General features: G+C 50.0%; 1 protein-coding gene across 3 annotated transcripts in view; it reads right to left on the bottom strand.

The window, feature by feature from the left end:
• The window catches only part of CACNA1E (calcium voltage-gated channel subunit alpha1 E), a 311,080-nt gene that overhangs the window by 61,817 nt on the left and 234,378 nt on the right, over positions 1-14,885 (bottom strand). For 2 of the 3 annotated variants that reach the window (XM_035010572.1, XM_035010573.1), the window contains exons 12-21: positions 14,400-14,512; positions 12,660-12,772; positions 12,180-12,311; positions 11,633-11,705; positions 10,007-10,124; positions 8,135-8,202; positions 7,301-7,398; positions 2,916-2,972; positions 1,167-1,814; positions 429-739 (exon numbers count right to left, since the gene is read on the bottom strand). In XM_035010572.1, the coding sequence (XP_034866463.1) occupies positions 429-739; positions 1,167-1,814; positions 2,916-2,972; positions 7,301-7,398; positions 8,135-8,202; positions 10,007-10,124; positions 11,633-11,705; positions 12,180-12,311; positions 12,660-12,772; positions 14,400-14,512 (1,731 nt within the window). The remainder of the gene's footprint in view (positions 1-428; positions 740-1,166; positions 1,815-2,915; positions 2,973-7,300; positions 7,399-8,134; positions 8,203-10,006; positions 10,125-11,632; positions 11,706-12,179; positions 12,312-12,659; positions 12,773-14,399; positions 14,513-14,885) is intronic. The other variant, XM_035010574.1, reaches the window with a different exon arrangement.

The following is a 14,885-nucleotide window of genomic DNA, read 5'->3' as shown; positions in this document are numbered from 1 at the left end:
GAAGCCTTGGGAGAAACTGAGGTTTGTTCAAGCCACACTGAACAGATCTGGGCCATCTCCTGCTCCATCAGAGGTTCCCTAACCTGTCCAAGGAGAATACCACCAAATATTCACACGATAAGTCAAATAGCTGAATATACATCTGGGTACCAAACCACGTGTGATCTCCTTGAAGTCTCTATGGTGGTCACAGGGACCAAGGCTGAAGGAAATTTTATGGGCAAAACTTAAGACGGAGAACATTCTAACTTATTTTTCCTGCAAACTGAGCTAAAACTACTGCTATCATTTACTTGCTGAAGAATGACTTCGTCCTGCTGGTGGGGTTTTTCACGTAGCTTTACTGGGTGACTCCAGAGCCACAATGGTCCCCAGCCCCGGGGGGGATGGGTGGTGAGGGTGAAGGGGGACAGGGACTGCGTTCTCACTGTGAACCACAGTTGAGTCCACCAAGGGGCCCACGTCGGGGATGGCGACAGTGACGCTGGTGCTCGCGGTGGTGGCCTTGTCTACGTTGGTGGCACAGGAGAGGTCAGGCTCACTCTGGCTGATGGCCCTGCCCATGTCCAACTGCACGTCGCCCAGCAGGGCCCGCTCACTGCTGCCCTCCGCCTCCTGCTCAGTCAGCACCATGTCCTTCCCCACTTCCAGCTCCAGCTGGGGCAGGACCAGGGGCATGTTGTCCTCGTCGAGGGCTCCTCCCAGCCCGGAGCCTCTGGGCACCATCAGACTGTTGGTCCTGGAGGGACAAAGGAGGAGACGGCTGGTGCTCAGATCGGAAGAAGCTGTTCTCAAGTGGCGGGTGAGCCAGGCAAGAGGGAAAGGTGAGGGAAGCCCTAGGAGCCTTGCTGGAGAGGCATCCGCTGCCTCCCACCCTGACCCGCCCAGGCAGGGGGCAGCTAAGACCCCCAGCCAGCGTCCAGGCCTTGTTCCTGTCAATCGGCCCGGGACCCGCTCCCAACAGGAGATGCCCTAGAAGAACAGACCCCGGTTTTCAAGGGGACAGAGTCCATCTCCTATCATAGTCACGCATATCTTATGAAGGGTGTGTTAGCATCTTCTCCATTTTGTAAAAGAGAAAACGGAGGGTCAGATAGGATCGTACTGAAGAGTCCTTCACCCCCGCAAGGCTAGATGTCTCTGGGGCACACCCGTGACTAACACACCTCCTTAACTTTTGGCCTCGCTCTTCTTCCTGGATTGTGGCTGCCTTGGCCGCGTGGCTGCCCCTGGGCTCGCAGTCCTTCTCCCCCTTGGGGGGCACCGCCTCGTCCAGACTCCGCTCCTGGCTGGCAGACCTGCTCCGGGAGGTGGAGGAGAGCTCCCTGCTTTCTGTCCTGACCCGACGGTGCCGGCTGCGCCGCTGGCTCTGCCTGTGTCTGGCGCGGTCCTCGAAGGTCACCACGGTCTCCCCTCCCCCAGCCTCCGGCTGGGTCGGGTCACAGTTGCCATGACAGGGCCTGGCCAGCCACGGTGGCTCCCGCTTGCCCAGGGACAAGGGGCTCCTCTGGTCGTCCAGGGCGCTTGACAGGTCCCCTCCATCCCCCTTGAGGGACCCCCCACGGCTGATGCGCTCCTCCTCACACTTCTCCAGGCCCAGGCCCAGGCCCTCGATGGGCCTGGGTCTCCGGTAGAGGCTGGGGTGGGCATTGAGTGGGTTGAGGGGACTCAGCGGGTTGAGGGGGTTGAGGGGGTTCATCGGTGGGGCCTCCTCTTTATTGAGGGCCTCCTGGCTGGACATCTGCATGTGCCTTCTCAGCTGGCTGGTGCGCTGCTCCCACACCGACATATGGTGCCGGCGCCTCCGCTCCCTCCTGCCAAAGGGGAAAGGGCGAGGACCACGGTCAGAGCCTGACAGCTGAAGGCCAGGGAGGGAGCCCCCGGGGTGCAGACCAGCCCTCAGCGGCCGTGGCAAAGGGGTGGGACACATGGGGGGTGGGCAGCAAATGGGAGAGCCCAGGACCTGCAGACAGGAAGCACAGAAAGATGCAAGGAGCGGAGTGGGCCACACACGAGTAGGTGGTGGGACCAGCGCCTCCGAGCATGTGGGGCTTCCCACTCTCACCCCTGCTCTGCAGTCGTTGGGGGGGCAGGGGGGCGGGGGGTGGGTGTCAGCCCCGGGACGGAGCCCCTGGGGCCTGCAGGACTGCGGTACCAAGGCTCACCCGGTCTGCACTCCCCTGTTCTCCTTCGCTCTCAGGACATCCACCTATACCCACCCTGTGCTCAGCACTGGCCCTTAATTCCGGGTCAGAGACCTTTGCTCCCCCCCCCCCACTCCCCCAGCTCCCCCTGCCCCTCAGACAGGGGGGGAGCACAGGCTGAGAAGTACAGCGGCCGGGTGCGACGAGAGGAAGCCTGGCGACGGTGACTAGCAGACCCTTGTTGGCATCGCCCTCCAAAAACGAGAGTGCCGTGGCTCTCTTCCACGACAGCTGACGCAGACCACGGCACTCTGTGTGCCGAGAGCGCCGGCCCCTGCTTCTCAAAACCGCTGCGAACGCTCCAGCCCAGGGGCTGAGACGAGCCCTCACGTGGCGGCAGGCCCACGCGACGTGACGCACCCAGGAGTGGGCTCCCGCGGGTGGGAGGGCAGTCCCTGCTTTCACGCACATGTGCCCACACGCACCCTCACGGAGGCCCACGCGCCGACACGAAGTGCCCACACCAACGCGTGCCCGCTCGCGGGCCGCACAGAGGCGTGCACAACACACGGGGTCACGTACCGTAGACACACACTGAACCGAGCACAAGTGGAGAGGTGCAGAGGAGAGTGTCCACGGGACACACGCACACACCACGGCACACACTGACATGCACACCCGGCGCCACTGTGTCCGCGGTGAGGACGAAGACACGGTGTCCCCACGCACACACATGACCGCTCACAGACACGCAGACCGGTACACACATACAGGTGGCTGCTGCGTGGCTCCCACATCGACATGTGGTGTCTTCTCCTTCTGTCTCTTCTGGGAAAGAAAAACGAACAGGTTCAGTTCACCCCGGCCGCTCGGAACCACAAGCCCCACAGCCACCAGCCAGTGTCCAGGGAGAGGCGCGGAGTCCTCTAGGTGCCCACACGCTCTCCACACGCCCGCTGCCCTCTGAGGCTCCCAACCTCCACCTGGCCCAGGGGGTGACCTTGGATTCCTCACGACGTGCAGACACATGGACCCGGTGCTGGAAGCACACATGCAGGCGCAAAGGAGGCCTCATTTCATAGAGGACGCAGCTTTGGGTGCTCCATCATCATGCCCCCCCGGCACTCACGCTTGCCCCTAAGTGCCCTCCAGGGATCTATTCTGGAAACCCTACAAACTCGGATGAGAGCTGTATTCCCCCCAGGCACGTCTAGGACATTCACATGGGTGTGACCCCCCCGCCCCCAAGCTCATCACTCCAGCCACGCAACACATGCGGGAAAGCTGCTCCGCCATGCACACCATCAGAACCACAGAGCAGCCCACGGCTGGGGGCAGGGCCACCCCGCCGTAGGCTGCTCTGCATGGACGTCAGGACATGGGCGGCGCCCCTGTGGCTCTGCGACCCAGTGACCCTGGCCAGAGGCCTTCCAGGCTCCATCTGTTCAGCCAGGTAAAGCGCAGTCCCAGCCTTCTCAGCCATGCGCAGGGGGAAAAAAAAAATCTTTCTCCAGACACACACATGCTGTGCCCTTTCGCTTACAAGGTCCAGAGAAGGTCAGACTGGTAGGAGGGTGTGGGCATCACCCACAAAGGCAAATGGGACTCCTAAAAATGAAGCTCTCAGGGCAATGTCAATGCTCAGGTCAAGGACAACACACATGGGACTACTGTGGAGCAGGCTTGCCCCTAGTCCTGGGCTGACAGACGTAGTCTGGCCCACTGGGCCCTGCCTAGACCTGGGGGATGCTTAGCGACCGTTGTTCCCGCCCTGACCAACGGAGAACATGCTAGGCCTCATAGCACTGCTCAACTGGCATGTCCCACATCCGCAGAGAAGCCTGATACATGGGTGGGCTGGGGGAGAAGCGGCAGCTGGTGGGAGCCTCACTTGGCATCTGGAAGAGGCACAGTGTGTACAAGCATGCACAGAGTGGGGGCAGACATCGCTGCGGAGATGCCTGTGAGCTCCCCGACTGTGTGCACCCCTCAGCAGGGGCAGCTGCAATGCAATGAGGCCCACGTGGGGTGCCACTGCCAAGCAGCATGGGTAACACATAGAAATAGAAGGACACACTCTAATCAGGCAGCGAGCACACCCACTAGGGAAAGCAGACGCTACCATCTACTTGCAAATTCTCAAATACTCAAATATCAGCTCTCCAGAAGCACATGTGTAAGAGTTTAAGTACATGGAAGAATTCTCTTTCTCATGAGTGCACGCGCGCGCGCACACACACACACACACACACACCAGGCAAAGACAGACCCAACTTTTAATTCCCATACAAATCAGATACACGCTTCAAACTACACTTCTCCACTCACACATACACATATCCAAATTCATAGCCCATCAGCAATACACCTTCATTCCTAAAATCACACAGAGAGGCATCGACATCTCTCCAACTCATGCATGTGTGACCTCACATACACCTGACATTAACCCTGTGGATCAGAAAGGGCAGCGGCATTCTTCCCGTTTCAAAGATGGGACAACAGAGGCTCTAGGATCCTAAGTGGTTCTCTCTCCAAGGACACTGAGCATGGGAGTGACAGAACCAGCCCTCAGACCTTCTGATTTGTAACAATGCTCTTTTCAGGTTTCTCTAGGGACAGACACCTCCTCGGCTGTCCGGTAGCCCAGGAATCAGCGGTCTTGCCTGCACTCCGGAGAAACACACCCCACCCTGACATCGCTCCCGTCAGCAGCACCCACCCAGCAACCAGAGCTGGATCTCTGCTCATCTTGGATGGTTGTAGCACCTTCTTCCACCTCACCGTGCCCAGACACACACACAGCTCACTGCCTACAGCTCTATGCCTACCCGCATTTCATTCATTCTTCCATTCCACAAATAGTGAGTTTCTACTCTGGGCCAAGCATCTTCCCAACTCACGTCTCCAAACCCACTCTTCCCCAGGCTTCCTCATCTCAGTAAATAGAACCACCCACTCCTAAGTGACAGCCAGCCCTCCCCAACGGCATGTTTGCATACCTGTGTGTGTGTATTTTTAACCCAAGCGCATGAGTGCAGGGAAGGTGGGGAAGGAACGACTCAAGGCCCAGAGAGTATTCCAGAGAGAAAGGAGTTGCTCTACCTCTCTCCATCAATCTTTAACAAAGTTTGAGGGCCGGTTTTTTCTCACTCACAGAGAAGGGGCTCAGAGGCCAGGCCTTCCGTTTTGAAAGGTGAGGGCAAGATGATGACCGTCCAGGGGAAGAAGGGCCCCACACAGAACTCTGGAATGACTCTAAAGGGCAAGACAGAGGACATTCAGAGCCCTTCCCATGAGCACTTGGCAAAGAAAGGCTCCTCCTGACCAGCTTCAAGTGGTGGATGACAGGGTCTGGTGTCTGGATAGATTCGCACCTCCCGGGGGTCTCAAAGCCTCCCCATCGATCCCCAGGGCCACCCACGCAGACCTCACCGAGGCTCAGAAGCCACAAAAGGGATTTTCAGCTCCTCCTCCAACACTTTCTTCCAGCTCCACACGGGGCCCACGCCTTGCTAGTTCTACCAGCAACCACAGGTCCAGGCTAGATCCTTAAAGTTTACACTCGCTGCTCTCCTCTCTCACCTGCCATTCTCTCCCTAATCCACTCCAACTGGATTCTGTTCCCACCGGGCCGCTGAAACTGAAGGTCACTAACAACGTTCATTTTGCCAAACCCAATGGTCCCTTTTCTGTCCTCAGCTTATGTGATCTTTTGAGAGTATTTAGCTGCACTGTCCACTCACTCCTTCCTGAAGAGTTTTCTTGTCTAGGTCTCCAGGATAGGGCACTTCCCTGTTCTTTCTTCCTACTCCTAATTGCTCCCCGTCTATCTCCTCTGTGGGTTTCTCCTCTGCCAGACATCAAGGCACAGGAGTGCTCTGGCCTCCATCCTGAGCAACTCTGTCTCACCAACTCTGTGCCAGTTCACCCGTGCTGATATTTAATGCCGTCCAAATACAAATGGCTCCCCCCAAATCTTTATTTCTAACCTGGACTTCTCTTCCAAGCTTCACACTCATGTGACCAATGAGAGCCTATTCAACATCTTCACTTGGATGTCCTCTAAGTATCTCAAATTTAATGTGGCCAAAATGAACCTTGGATTTCCACCGTTCTCCAAACTATCAGTAAGTACCACCACCATCTACCTAGTTGCTTAGGCATCAAACCTTAAAACATGGGAGAAAAATTTCTTTTTCTTTCTTATCCCCACCTCCAACACATTTAGTCCATCACCTCGTCCTATTGGTTCTCCCTCCAAAGCACAGACTGAATGGGATTATTTCTCATTTCCTCCATTGCTACCATGGTCTCAACGACCATTACCCGTCACCTACTTTATTCTTATAGTCAACCCTGTCTCCCTGTCTCCACCTTTGGCCCCTACAATCCATTCTTCATAGAGCAGAGTGAACTTTTAAAATATTTATCATGGCGGCAGGGGGCGCCGGTTAAGTGTTGGCCTTCAGCTCAGGTCATGATCTTGGGGTCCTAGGATCAGGCCCCGCGTCGGGCTCCCTGCTCAGCGGGGAGTCTGCTTCTTCCTCTCTCTCTGCCCCTCCCCCTGCTCATGCTCTCTTTCTTTCAAATAAATAAAATATATTTTTTAAAAAGTGTAGATCATGTAGTATCCATCCTTCTGCCTTAGAGCCTCCATGGTTGCAATTAGAATAAAAGCTAAAACGCTGCACCTGGGCCTCCAGGATCTCCCTGGCCATGTCTCCTTCTATTCGTCCTTGCTCCCTGCCCACCAGCCACACTGCACCTCGCTGGAGAATGCTCCTCCTTTGTAATTTTACATGACCGCCTTCTCCACATATAGATCTCTGCTTGAATTCCACCTCTTCAAAGAATCCCTCCCAGGCTGCCTGTAAGTACTCCACCCAATTCTTATTCTTCTGCATTATTACCCTGTTCTATTTACCTTAGAGCAGTGATCACCACCTAAAATTATTTATGTGTGTTAATTATCTATCTCTCTCACTGAAATAAAAGCTCCATGAGAACAGAGACTCTGTCTTGCTCACTGCTGTATTCTTAGGACATCTCCCAGCATGGAGTAGGCATCCTCTGATAATATACCATTTTGAGTTGATGAATTGGCTGTTAGCACAGGAGCCCAGGGGTCAGTGAAGTGGGGACAGCCAACTCACTCGATAGAGGGCATGTTGGGTGCAGACATCGGGCTGACCTCCTTGGCCTTCTGCAATGCATGTTTCTGGTTGAAAGCCTCCTCTTCTTCTTGCTCATCCTAGACACAAAGCAGAGATGGCCTTGCCTGGTATCCCCATGAAGGAGAATAGCTCCCTTGGCTCTCCCCACAAGTTCTGGAGACCAGGTGAAATGAGGAAGGCAGGAAAAAGGGTTAAACAAGGCAGTAGGAGGGTGGGTGGCCTCAGGTGGCCAGGTGCCAGGCACCTTAGGAGACAGAAGCCTCCACAGCTCTGGCATGGCCAGTAATTCTGGTCTCTACCCTGTCCCACAGGCTTCCCCACCATTCCTCAGGAAAGCCATGGAATTCTACCCCAGGCTCTAGCTCTCGGTGGAGCCCATGGCTGTGGAGGTCAGAAGCTGGAGCTGACACCTTTCAGATGTTCTGCAGTATCTGCAAGTGATGGACCAGGGTCCTTCCAGGCAGACCCGCCCTAAAGTAAAATGCTAAGACTGTGCCTCTACTTACACCCTTTCCCCAGCCCAGCGAAGTGGCCTTACCCCAGGTGATCAGGCAGGGACCTCATCCCCTAACCTACATTCCTGGTGTAAGTGTCCCTTCTTTGTGATGACACTGGGAAAAGCCAGTTCAGGTGAAATGACTAGAGCTACTAAGAACACACATCTGCTCAGCCTGCTCTGATCTTCACATACATTATTTTACTTGATCCTAACAATAATCCTGTGAGGTATGCAAAGCAGATACATCATTCCCATGCTCTAGATGAAGTGCCCAATGGCACAAGAGAATCATCAGATCTGCAGAGAATGCTTACCTTGGTCAGCTCTTGGGCATTGGCCAGATTGTCCACAGCAATGGCCAAGAACACATTCAGCAGTGTGTCTGGGGTGATGAGTTAAGGATGGGCAAGTAAGAAAACCAAAAGGCTTCAGCAAGACTGAGAGGGTTTCTCGAAGTCTTTGCTGCCTGGGATCCAGCAGGAACAGAAGCTACCCCACAGCATCAATTAAGCAGAGGTTATGCAGCCCTGTCTGAAGAAGAATATCTCTTCTTCCTTCCACATGGCTTCTCTTTGCCTAGGACACAGAGATAGCTGAATCCAATCACTCAGGGGCCAAGTTGGAGTAAGGGGGCCTTTCGACATGTATGGTCCCCACTCATAGCAATATTGAATAGAGAATCATGGAACAACATGACAGTAGGGAGCTCAATGCAGGAGCTTACCTCTCCTTTCTGGGAGGCTAGAATTGAAGCCCACCCAGATCAAGATCCTACTCTGTTCTTAAAGGTGAAAAGAAATGGGATCCCACAGACCCATCACTGAGCGGCTCTCAATAATGGAATGCTAACTTCTCTCATTCTTCTTATCCTAAAAGGCTTCCATATTTCATTTAACAAAAATGTCACAGAGCACACATGATGATTATGGAACCCATTTCCATTCTAAACTCTAACCTCTGAAGTCCCAATTTTCCAACTCTCTTTGAGATCCAGGTGGTGTGGAATATAGAGCTGGTTTTAGCATCAAAGTCCAGGTCTGACTACCCTCAGAGCAACAGGAAAATCAAGGTGCCATTGTGACAAACTGGTCTTCCATTTCTGTAACGCACTGCATAACTTTCTTCTTATGGGTGTCTCATGTTTGTTTCATAGTCTGCTCTGGCCCCTAGAAATTTTCAGGGCAAAAAAGGTTAAAGGAGTATCTTGTCTCCGTGAGACTATGGGAAAAGCAAAAGTACAGCTACATCACACAGCTCTCCCTTCTTACTCCATCAATGCCATTTCAAGGCAAGTCCCATCCCCCCCAAACATCTAGTGACTGTGTAGAAGTCTGCAGTTCATTCATAAGGTGCATCCAAATAAATGAGCTCATTTACTATTCACAACTAACAAAGGGATCAATGTTGTTATCCTCCTTACAGATGTGAGAACTAAAAGCTCAGACAGATTAAGGGACTTTCCCAAGGCTACACAGCTGGTAAGCAGAATTGCTGGTATTAAAACCTAAATCTTCCTAGTCTAGGTCTTATGAGCAGGTAAGGGTTTGGGAATTAAATGGACTTGATTTCCAGTCTCCCCTTACAATTTAATAATTGTTTGACTTTGCAAGTTATTTCTTCTAAGTCTTAGAAAGTAAGGATCAGATGAAACAGTGCCTGTAAAACATTTAGTACAGGGTCTCATGAATAGCACAAATACAATAAATGTTAGCTATGCTAAATAGTATTAGCATTAATCATGATACTGATATTTCTGAGATCTTATTATGTGCAGGTCCTGTTCTATATTACCATGTAATTAATTTATTAACATTACAATGTGACCACTATTTCAGTCTGCAGTAATCTTTGTCATCTCTTATTTTCCCCAGCTGCTAGTATTTCCAACTATTCAGTATAAGAGCCTCACATGTTATTATTTTGTATGCTGAAGATTTGGATAATATTTTATCTCCTTGTTTATAATTGTCTTCTTTATCCAACTAGTACACAAGTTCCTTAAGATCAGAATCTTTGTTTCTCTTAGTATACCAAGCAATATCCACCCCACTACTACCCTGACCCCCCCGCCGCCACTGGCCAAAAAAACTCACCCACCTCTACCACCACCATCACCACCACCACCCTCCTTAAATGCTGGTCCAGGCAGGCAGGCAGCATGAAGAGGAGTATCTTAAAAAGGATACAGTTTCCAAACAAGGTGAGCACAATGAAATAGATAGCTGACCACATGCCTGAGCTGACCCCACCCTGGGAACGGATCCCATTGTACATCACCTCATTCCAGTCCTCCCCTGTTAGGATCTACGCAAAGCAAACAACAGGCAAGTCAGAGACTTGGGTTGATTGAGAAAATGGGGCCAATGTAAAAAGGAAAATTCTGGCCTCCATCTTTTCCATCTACCCTCTTGCTTGGTTATTCTGCCAAGGAGAAAAAATAAAGTCACTTCCATGAATAATTCTAAACTTCCTTCTAATAAGGATGATAATTTTAGGCATTGAAAATGGAAAGAGAGTATCACAAGGAAAGATTCTTTTCTGAGTCTGACTACAGACTCCCTCCACTTCCGGCTTTGCCAGGCCTATGGGAATCACACAGATCAGGTGGTCTGGTCACTACAAGTCCATCCCAGGGGAGCTAAGATACAATTCGTGGGACAGCAGCACTATTAGAAAGAGCCTCATGGGTTCCAGTTCCAGAAAACTGGGTTCTGGTTTAGCCTCAGATTCTAGCTAAATAGTGTTTTCTTTAGCTCTCAGCATTATTGATTTTTGAGTTTCCCTCCATGATTTAAAAACATATTTTTTGTGGGATGGGAGAGGTGGGGTGGGTGGAAAAATAACTCATTAAATGGACATATGGGTCAGAAGATGCTTCCAATTTCAGAAAACCATAAATGTGGTATGACTGTTTTTCTTCTTCCTTACCAATCTGGATTTTTATTTCTTTTTCTTGTCTGATTGCTGTGGCTAGGACTTCCAGCACTACGCAGAATAAGAGTGGTGCAAGTAGACATCCTTGTCTTGTTCCTAGTCTTAGAGAAAAAGCCTTCAGCTTTTCACCACTGAGTATGATTTAGCTGTGGGTTTGTCATACATGGCCTTAATTATGTTGAGGTAGGTTCCTTCCATACCCACTTCATTGAGAGTTTTATCATGAATGAATGTTAAATTTTGTTAAATGCTTTTTCTGCATCTATTGAAATAATCATATGATTTTTAACCTTTATTTTGGTAATGTGGTAGATCACATTGATTGATTTGTGGATACTGAACCATCCGTGCATTCCTGGAATAAAGCCCACTTGATGGTAGTCATAAATATTGTAAGTTACTGAATGTCTTTGCCCTAATATCTCTTGTGAACTCACAAGTATAGGAAACAGGCCAATACTATAATTATGATAGAGCTCTTCTATTGGTAAGAATGTTGCGGCGCCTGGGTGGCTCAGTTGGTTAAGCGACTGCCTTCGGCTCAGGTCATGATCCTGGAGTCCCTGGATTGAGTCCCTCATCGGGCTCCCTGCTCGGCGGGGAGCCTGCTTCTCCCTCTCCCACTCCCCCCTGCTTGTGTTCCCTCTCTCGCTGGGTCTTTCTCTGTCAAATAAATAAATAAAATCTTTAAAAAAAAAAAAAGAATGTAGCTACAGAAATTCTAGGAATTATTGTGATTATAATTACTCAACCAGAGTCCCAGTTGCCTGGGACGAGCCTGGGGCAGAAAAGTAGGTTTCTCCTAACATATCATTTTGCTGATGTGTAGGATCCAAAAGATCCTACGTAACATTTTTAAGTGCCAGTTGGCCTCATACCTGGAATACAGTCATGATGGCTGCAGGGAAGGTGTCAAAGTTTGCCGAAGGAGTCCCATCATTAAAGTTAAACCTGAAAAGGAAGTTCAGAGAGAAGAATAAAATGAAAATCCCACATACCAAGTTTTCCCTTCCTTCTTCATCACTTCTTTTACCCTTTCTGCATATCCTCCTCTTCCCTAATTTCTCCCCATTCCATGTACCTTATAAAGATCATATTATTAGTGACTACTACTGATGGACTGTGCACTTTGAAGGGTATGGATAATGAGATGGGGTTTGGGCTGATCTTGAGTTATAAGGCCCCATGGTGTACATTTTGGGGACAGCTTCAAGGAGAGGTCTCCAGACCCAGAACCCTGTACAGTGTGAAAAGATTAAAAGCAGAGACATAAGTTTTACACACACACACACACACACACACAGTGGTTGATGTGGGCCAAAGCAAACAGGATGATAGTGCAGTGACCAAATTAGAAACCCTGGCGCTCACAGGCTAAAGACTGGGTTTTGAGGCTCTTTGGATGGAAAGTTCATTGGTGCTTACCTGCCTCCAAACAGCTGCATTCCTAGGAGAGCAAAGACAACGATGAAGAGGAAGAGGAGGAAGAGCAAACTGATGATAGACTTCATAGAACTCATCAAGGAGACCACCAAATTTCGCAGAGATGCCCAATACCTACAAAACCCAAACATTACAGCAGTGAACACTGAATGTAAAATTATCCCCAAATCTAGCTGGGCATCTGCCTGGTAGTCTATGAAATAGGCTGTATTTGTGTACTTGTGTGAAGGAGAGATGTGAGCAACAATGAGGCTCCCCTGGGGAATGTGGCATGGGATCTGGCATCATAGGTATTTTTCTGGTTTGATTTTTGGAGGAGGAGCTGAAGAATGGAGTAGGGGACGTGGTAGGGAAAGGGGACTGTGGCAAAGGAGAACAGGGGATGGAAGGAAATATATTAAGGCAGAGAGAAGCTTCCACTCTCACAGGTGGTTGGGAAGAGTCCAGATTCTGATCACTTACTTGGTTATTTTAAATATTCTTAGAAGCCGGAGAGCTCGCAAGACACTGATTCCAAAAGATGTACCAGGTCTGAAGATTGCCCAGACCACTTCAAAGATACTGCCCACTGTGACCTAAAGAGCCAAACCCAGCCACAGTGAGGAGGAGGAGGAGAAGAGAGGAGCCTTCTGGCATTCAGCAGTCAACACCTGTCGCTGGGCTATGGTGAAATTAAAACTCTCCCCTCCCCACCCAGTGCAGCTCCAACAAGACTACCTATTTGTGAAGGCTGCCAAGGGAAAATGAGACTCTACTGCCTCCCTCCCCACTGCTCTCCACTCCCCTTCCTGACGTCACTCCTTCATGCTGGAGACTGGTTCACTGCTGCTCTGTCCTTGGTGGAAACTACAAGAGCCAGTCACTGCTTCTGCACAAATCTGAGAGCCACAGCTGTTCTTACATAATAACACCTTGAACAAACACACGGGAAGAGCGGTACTCAAAGCAAGGAAACAAATTTAATTTAATACAGGTTGCATTCCAATGTAAAAACCTCAGAGGAGGTCCACATTCTCTCACTGTCCTAGAATTTAGTGCTACCAAGAATGGTTCAGTCACCCGTATGTGAAATATCTTTCAGTCACTCAGGTCCCACACACCCCAGTGGGACAGTACTACTTGGTGGCATATAGATATTGATTGCTGTAGGAAGTAGCAATGTCAAATTAACAATTTGGTTTTTGTTTTAATTACATGTTCACTGAATGTCTACTATGTTCTACACAACACACTAGGAGGAGTGACAAAAATTAATCCTCGCTGCAGCGCTGGAAAGTACGTATATAGGGAATGGTCTTTCACTAGCTGTTGTGCCTGAAAATTGCCCATATACCCAGAAGCATATGGTCCAAGTGAAAACGCAGATTGGCAAGTGCTCAAAATCCTTAGTACCTAACTGAAGATTTGGCAGGAACAGAATGGGTTTGGCAGAAAGAGAAGTGGTTCAGGAACCCAAAGTTTTGCAACCTTGTTCTGTTGCTAATTGGCGATGTGACCTTGCACACGATGTTCTCTGTTTACTCATCTGCAAATGGGAAAGGTAACTCCTGATATGTAATAGAGTGGCTAGGAGTCCTGAAAGCAGTGGAGGGCAAAAATGTCTGTCAGAGCACCTTGAAGACTGTTAGATATGCACGCATTTACATATCAACACAATTTAGGAAGTGAACACTGGATGAAATAGACTATGTGGGGACTTGCTAAGACTGGATGTGTGTGTGTGCGTGCGCACGTGTGCATCTTTGCATGAGGGTGTATCTAGATAATTTTCCCAATTTTAAACTGAACTAAAAAAAAAAAAAAAAAACACAAGTATATAAGCTTCTCATTTTTACTGAGTCACCTTCTGGAATCAGTTCCTTTGTTCTCTCTCAGGCTTCCCCCTAAGATAGTAAGTGGTTAAAACCTGCTATGGGCAGCTCAGTCAAATCATTCTGCTACACACTTAAGTGTACACAATGGTATGCATGTTATACTTCAATAAAAACATTAAAAAATAAAAGAACTTTAAACAAGCAAACAAACAAATCCTGGTATGGGAAGGATTTCCTCATTCCTGACCTCCCTTTAGCTCACTTACTTAGTCCCCTTTTATAAATTCTGATTTCAGGGCTTCATGCTGAGCAGTGGAGCGAGCTGCTTATCTCAAACTGAGGCACATCAACATGAAGCAGGAGGACCGGCGGGCTCCAGAGCACTTACCCCAAAATCAAAACAGTTGAATGAAGAGTGAAAATAGAGTCGAGGCCCCATGCCATACATCTTCAGGGACATCTCCAAGAGGAACAGTCCCAGAAACAAAAATTCTGCATAGTCTGAAAGCATCAAGAGCAGAAGTGTTTATTCCATAGATGCCGTGGGCTCCCACACCCCCCAGCCCAACCCCCTCACCTTACGGAGGAGCCCTCAACACCAGCAGGACCCCCAAGGCAAAGACATCTAGTGACCACGTCAGGTCAATGGCAGGCAAAACCTAATGATATCTGAATACACTCTGACCTGGGGGGCCCAGGCACACTCCACATGTCTGCTTTGCCCTCTTTCAATGGATGGGTTGGTCACTGGCCTTTAAATGGTCTATGGCTCTCAGGAGAGAAAGAAAGGGCTTTATCATGGTGCTGATGAAAGAGCCAGATTCGCCTTACACACACCCAGCTGTGTGACAGCATCCTGGATCCCCATTTACCC

This window comes from Mirounga leonina, unplaced genomic scaffold, assembly GCF_011800145.1.
Source record: "Mirounga leonina isolate KUSES-001 unplaced genomic scaffold, KU_Mleo_1.0 Mir_154, whole genome shotgun sequence".
Lineage (NCBI taxonomy): Eukaryota > Metazoa > Chordata > Mammalia > Carnivora > Phocidae > Mirounga > Mirounga leonina.
Note: the sequence above shows the minus strand (reverse complement) of the source record. Positions and strands in the feature narration are given on the sequence as shown.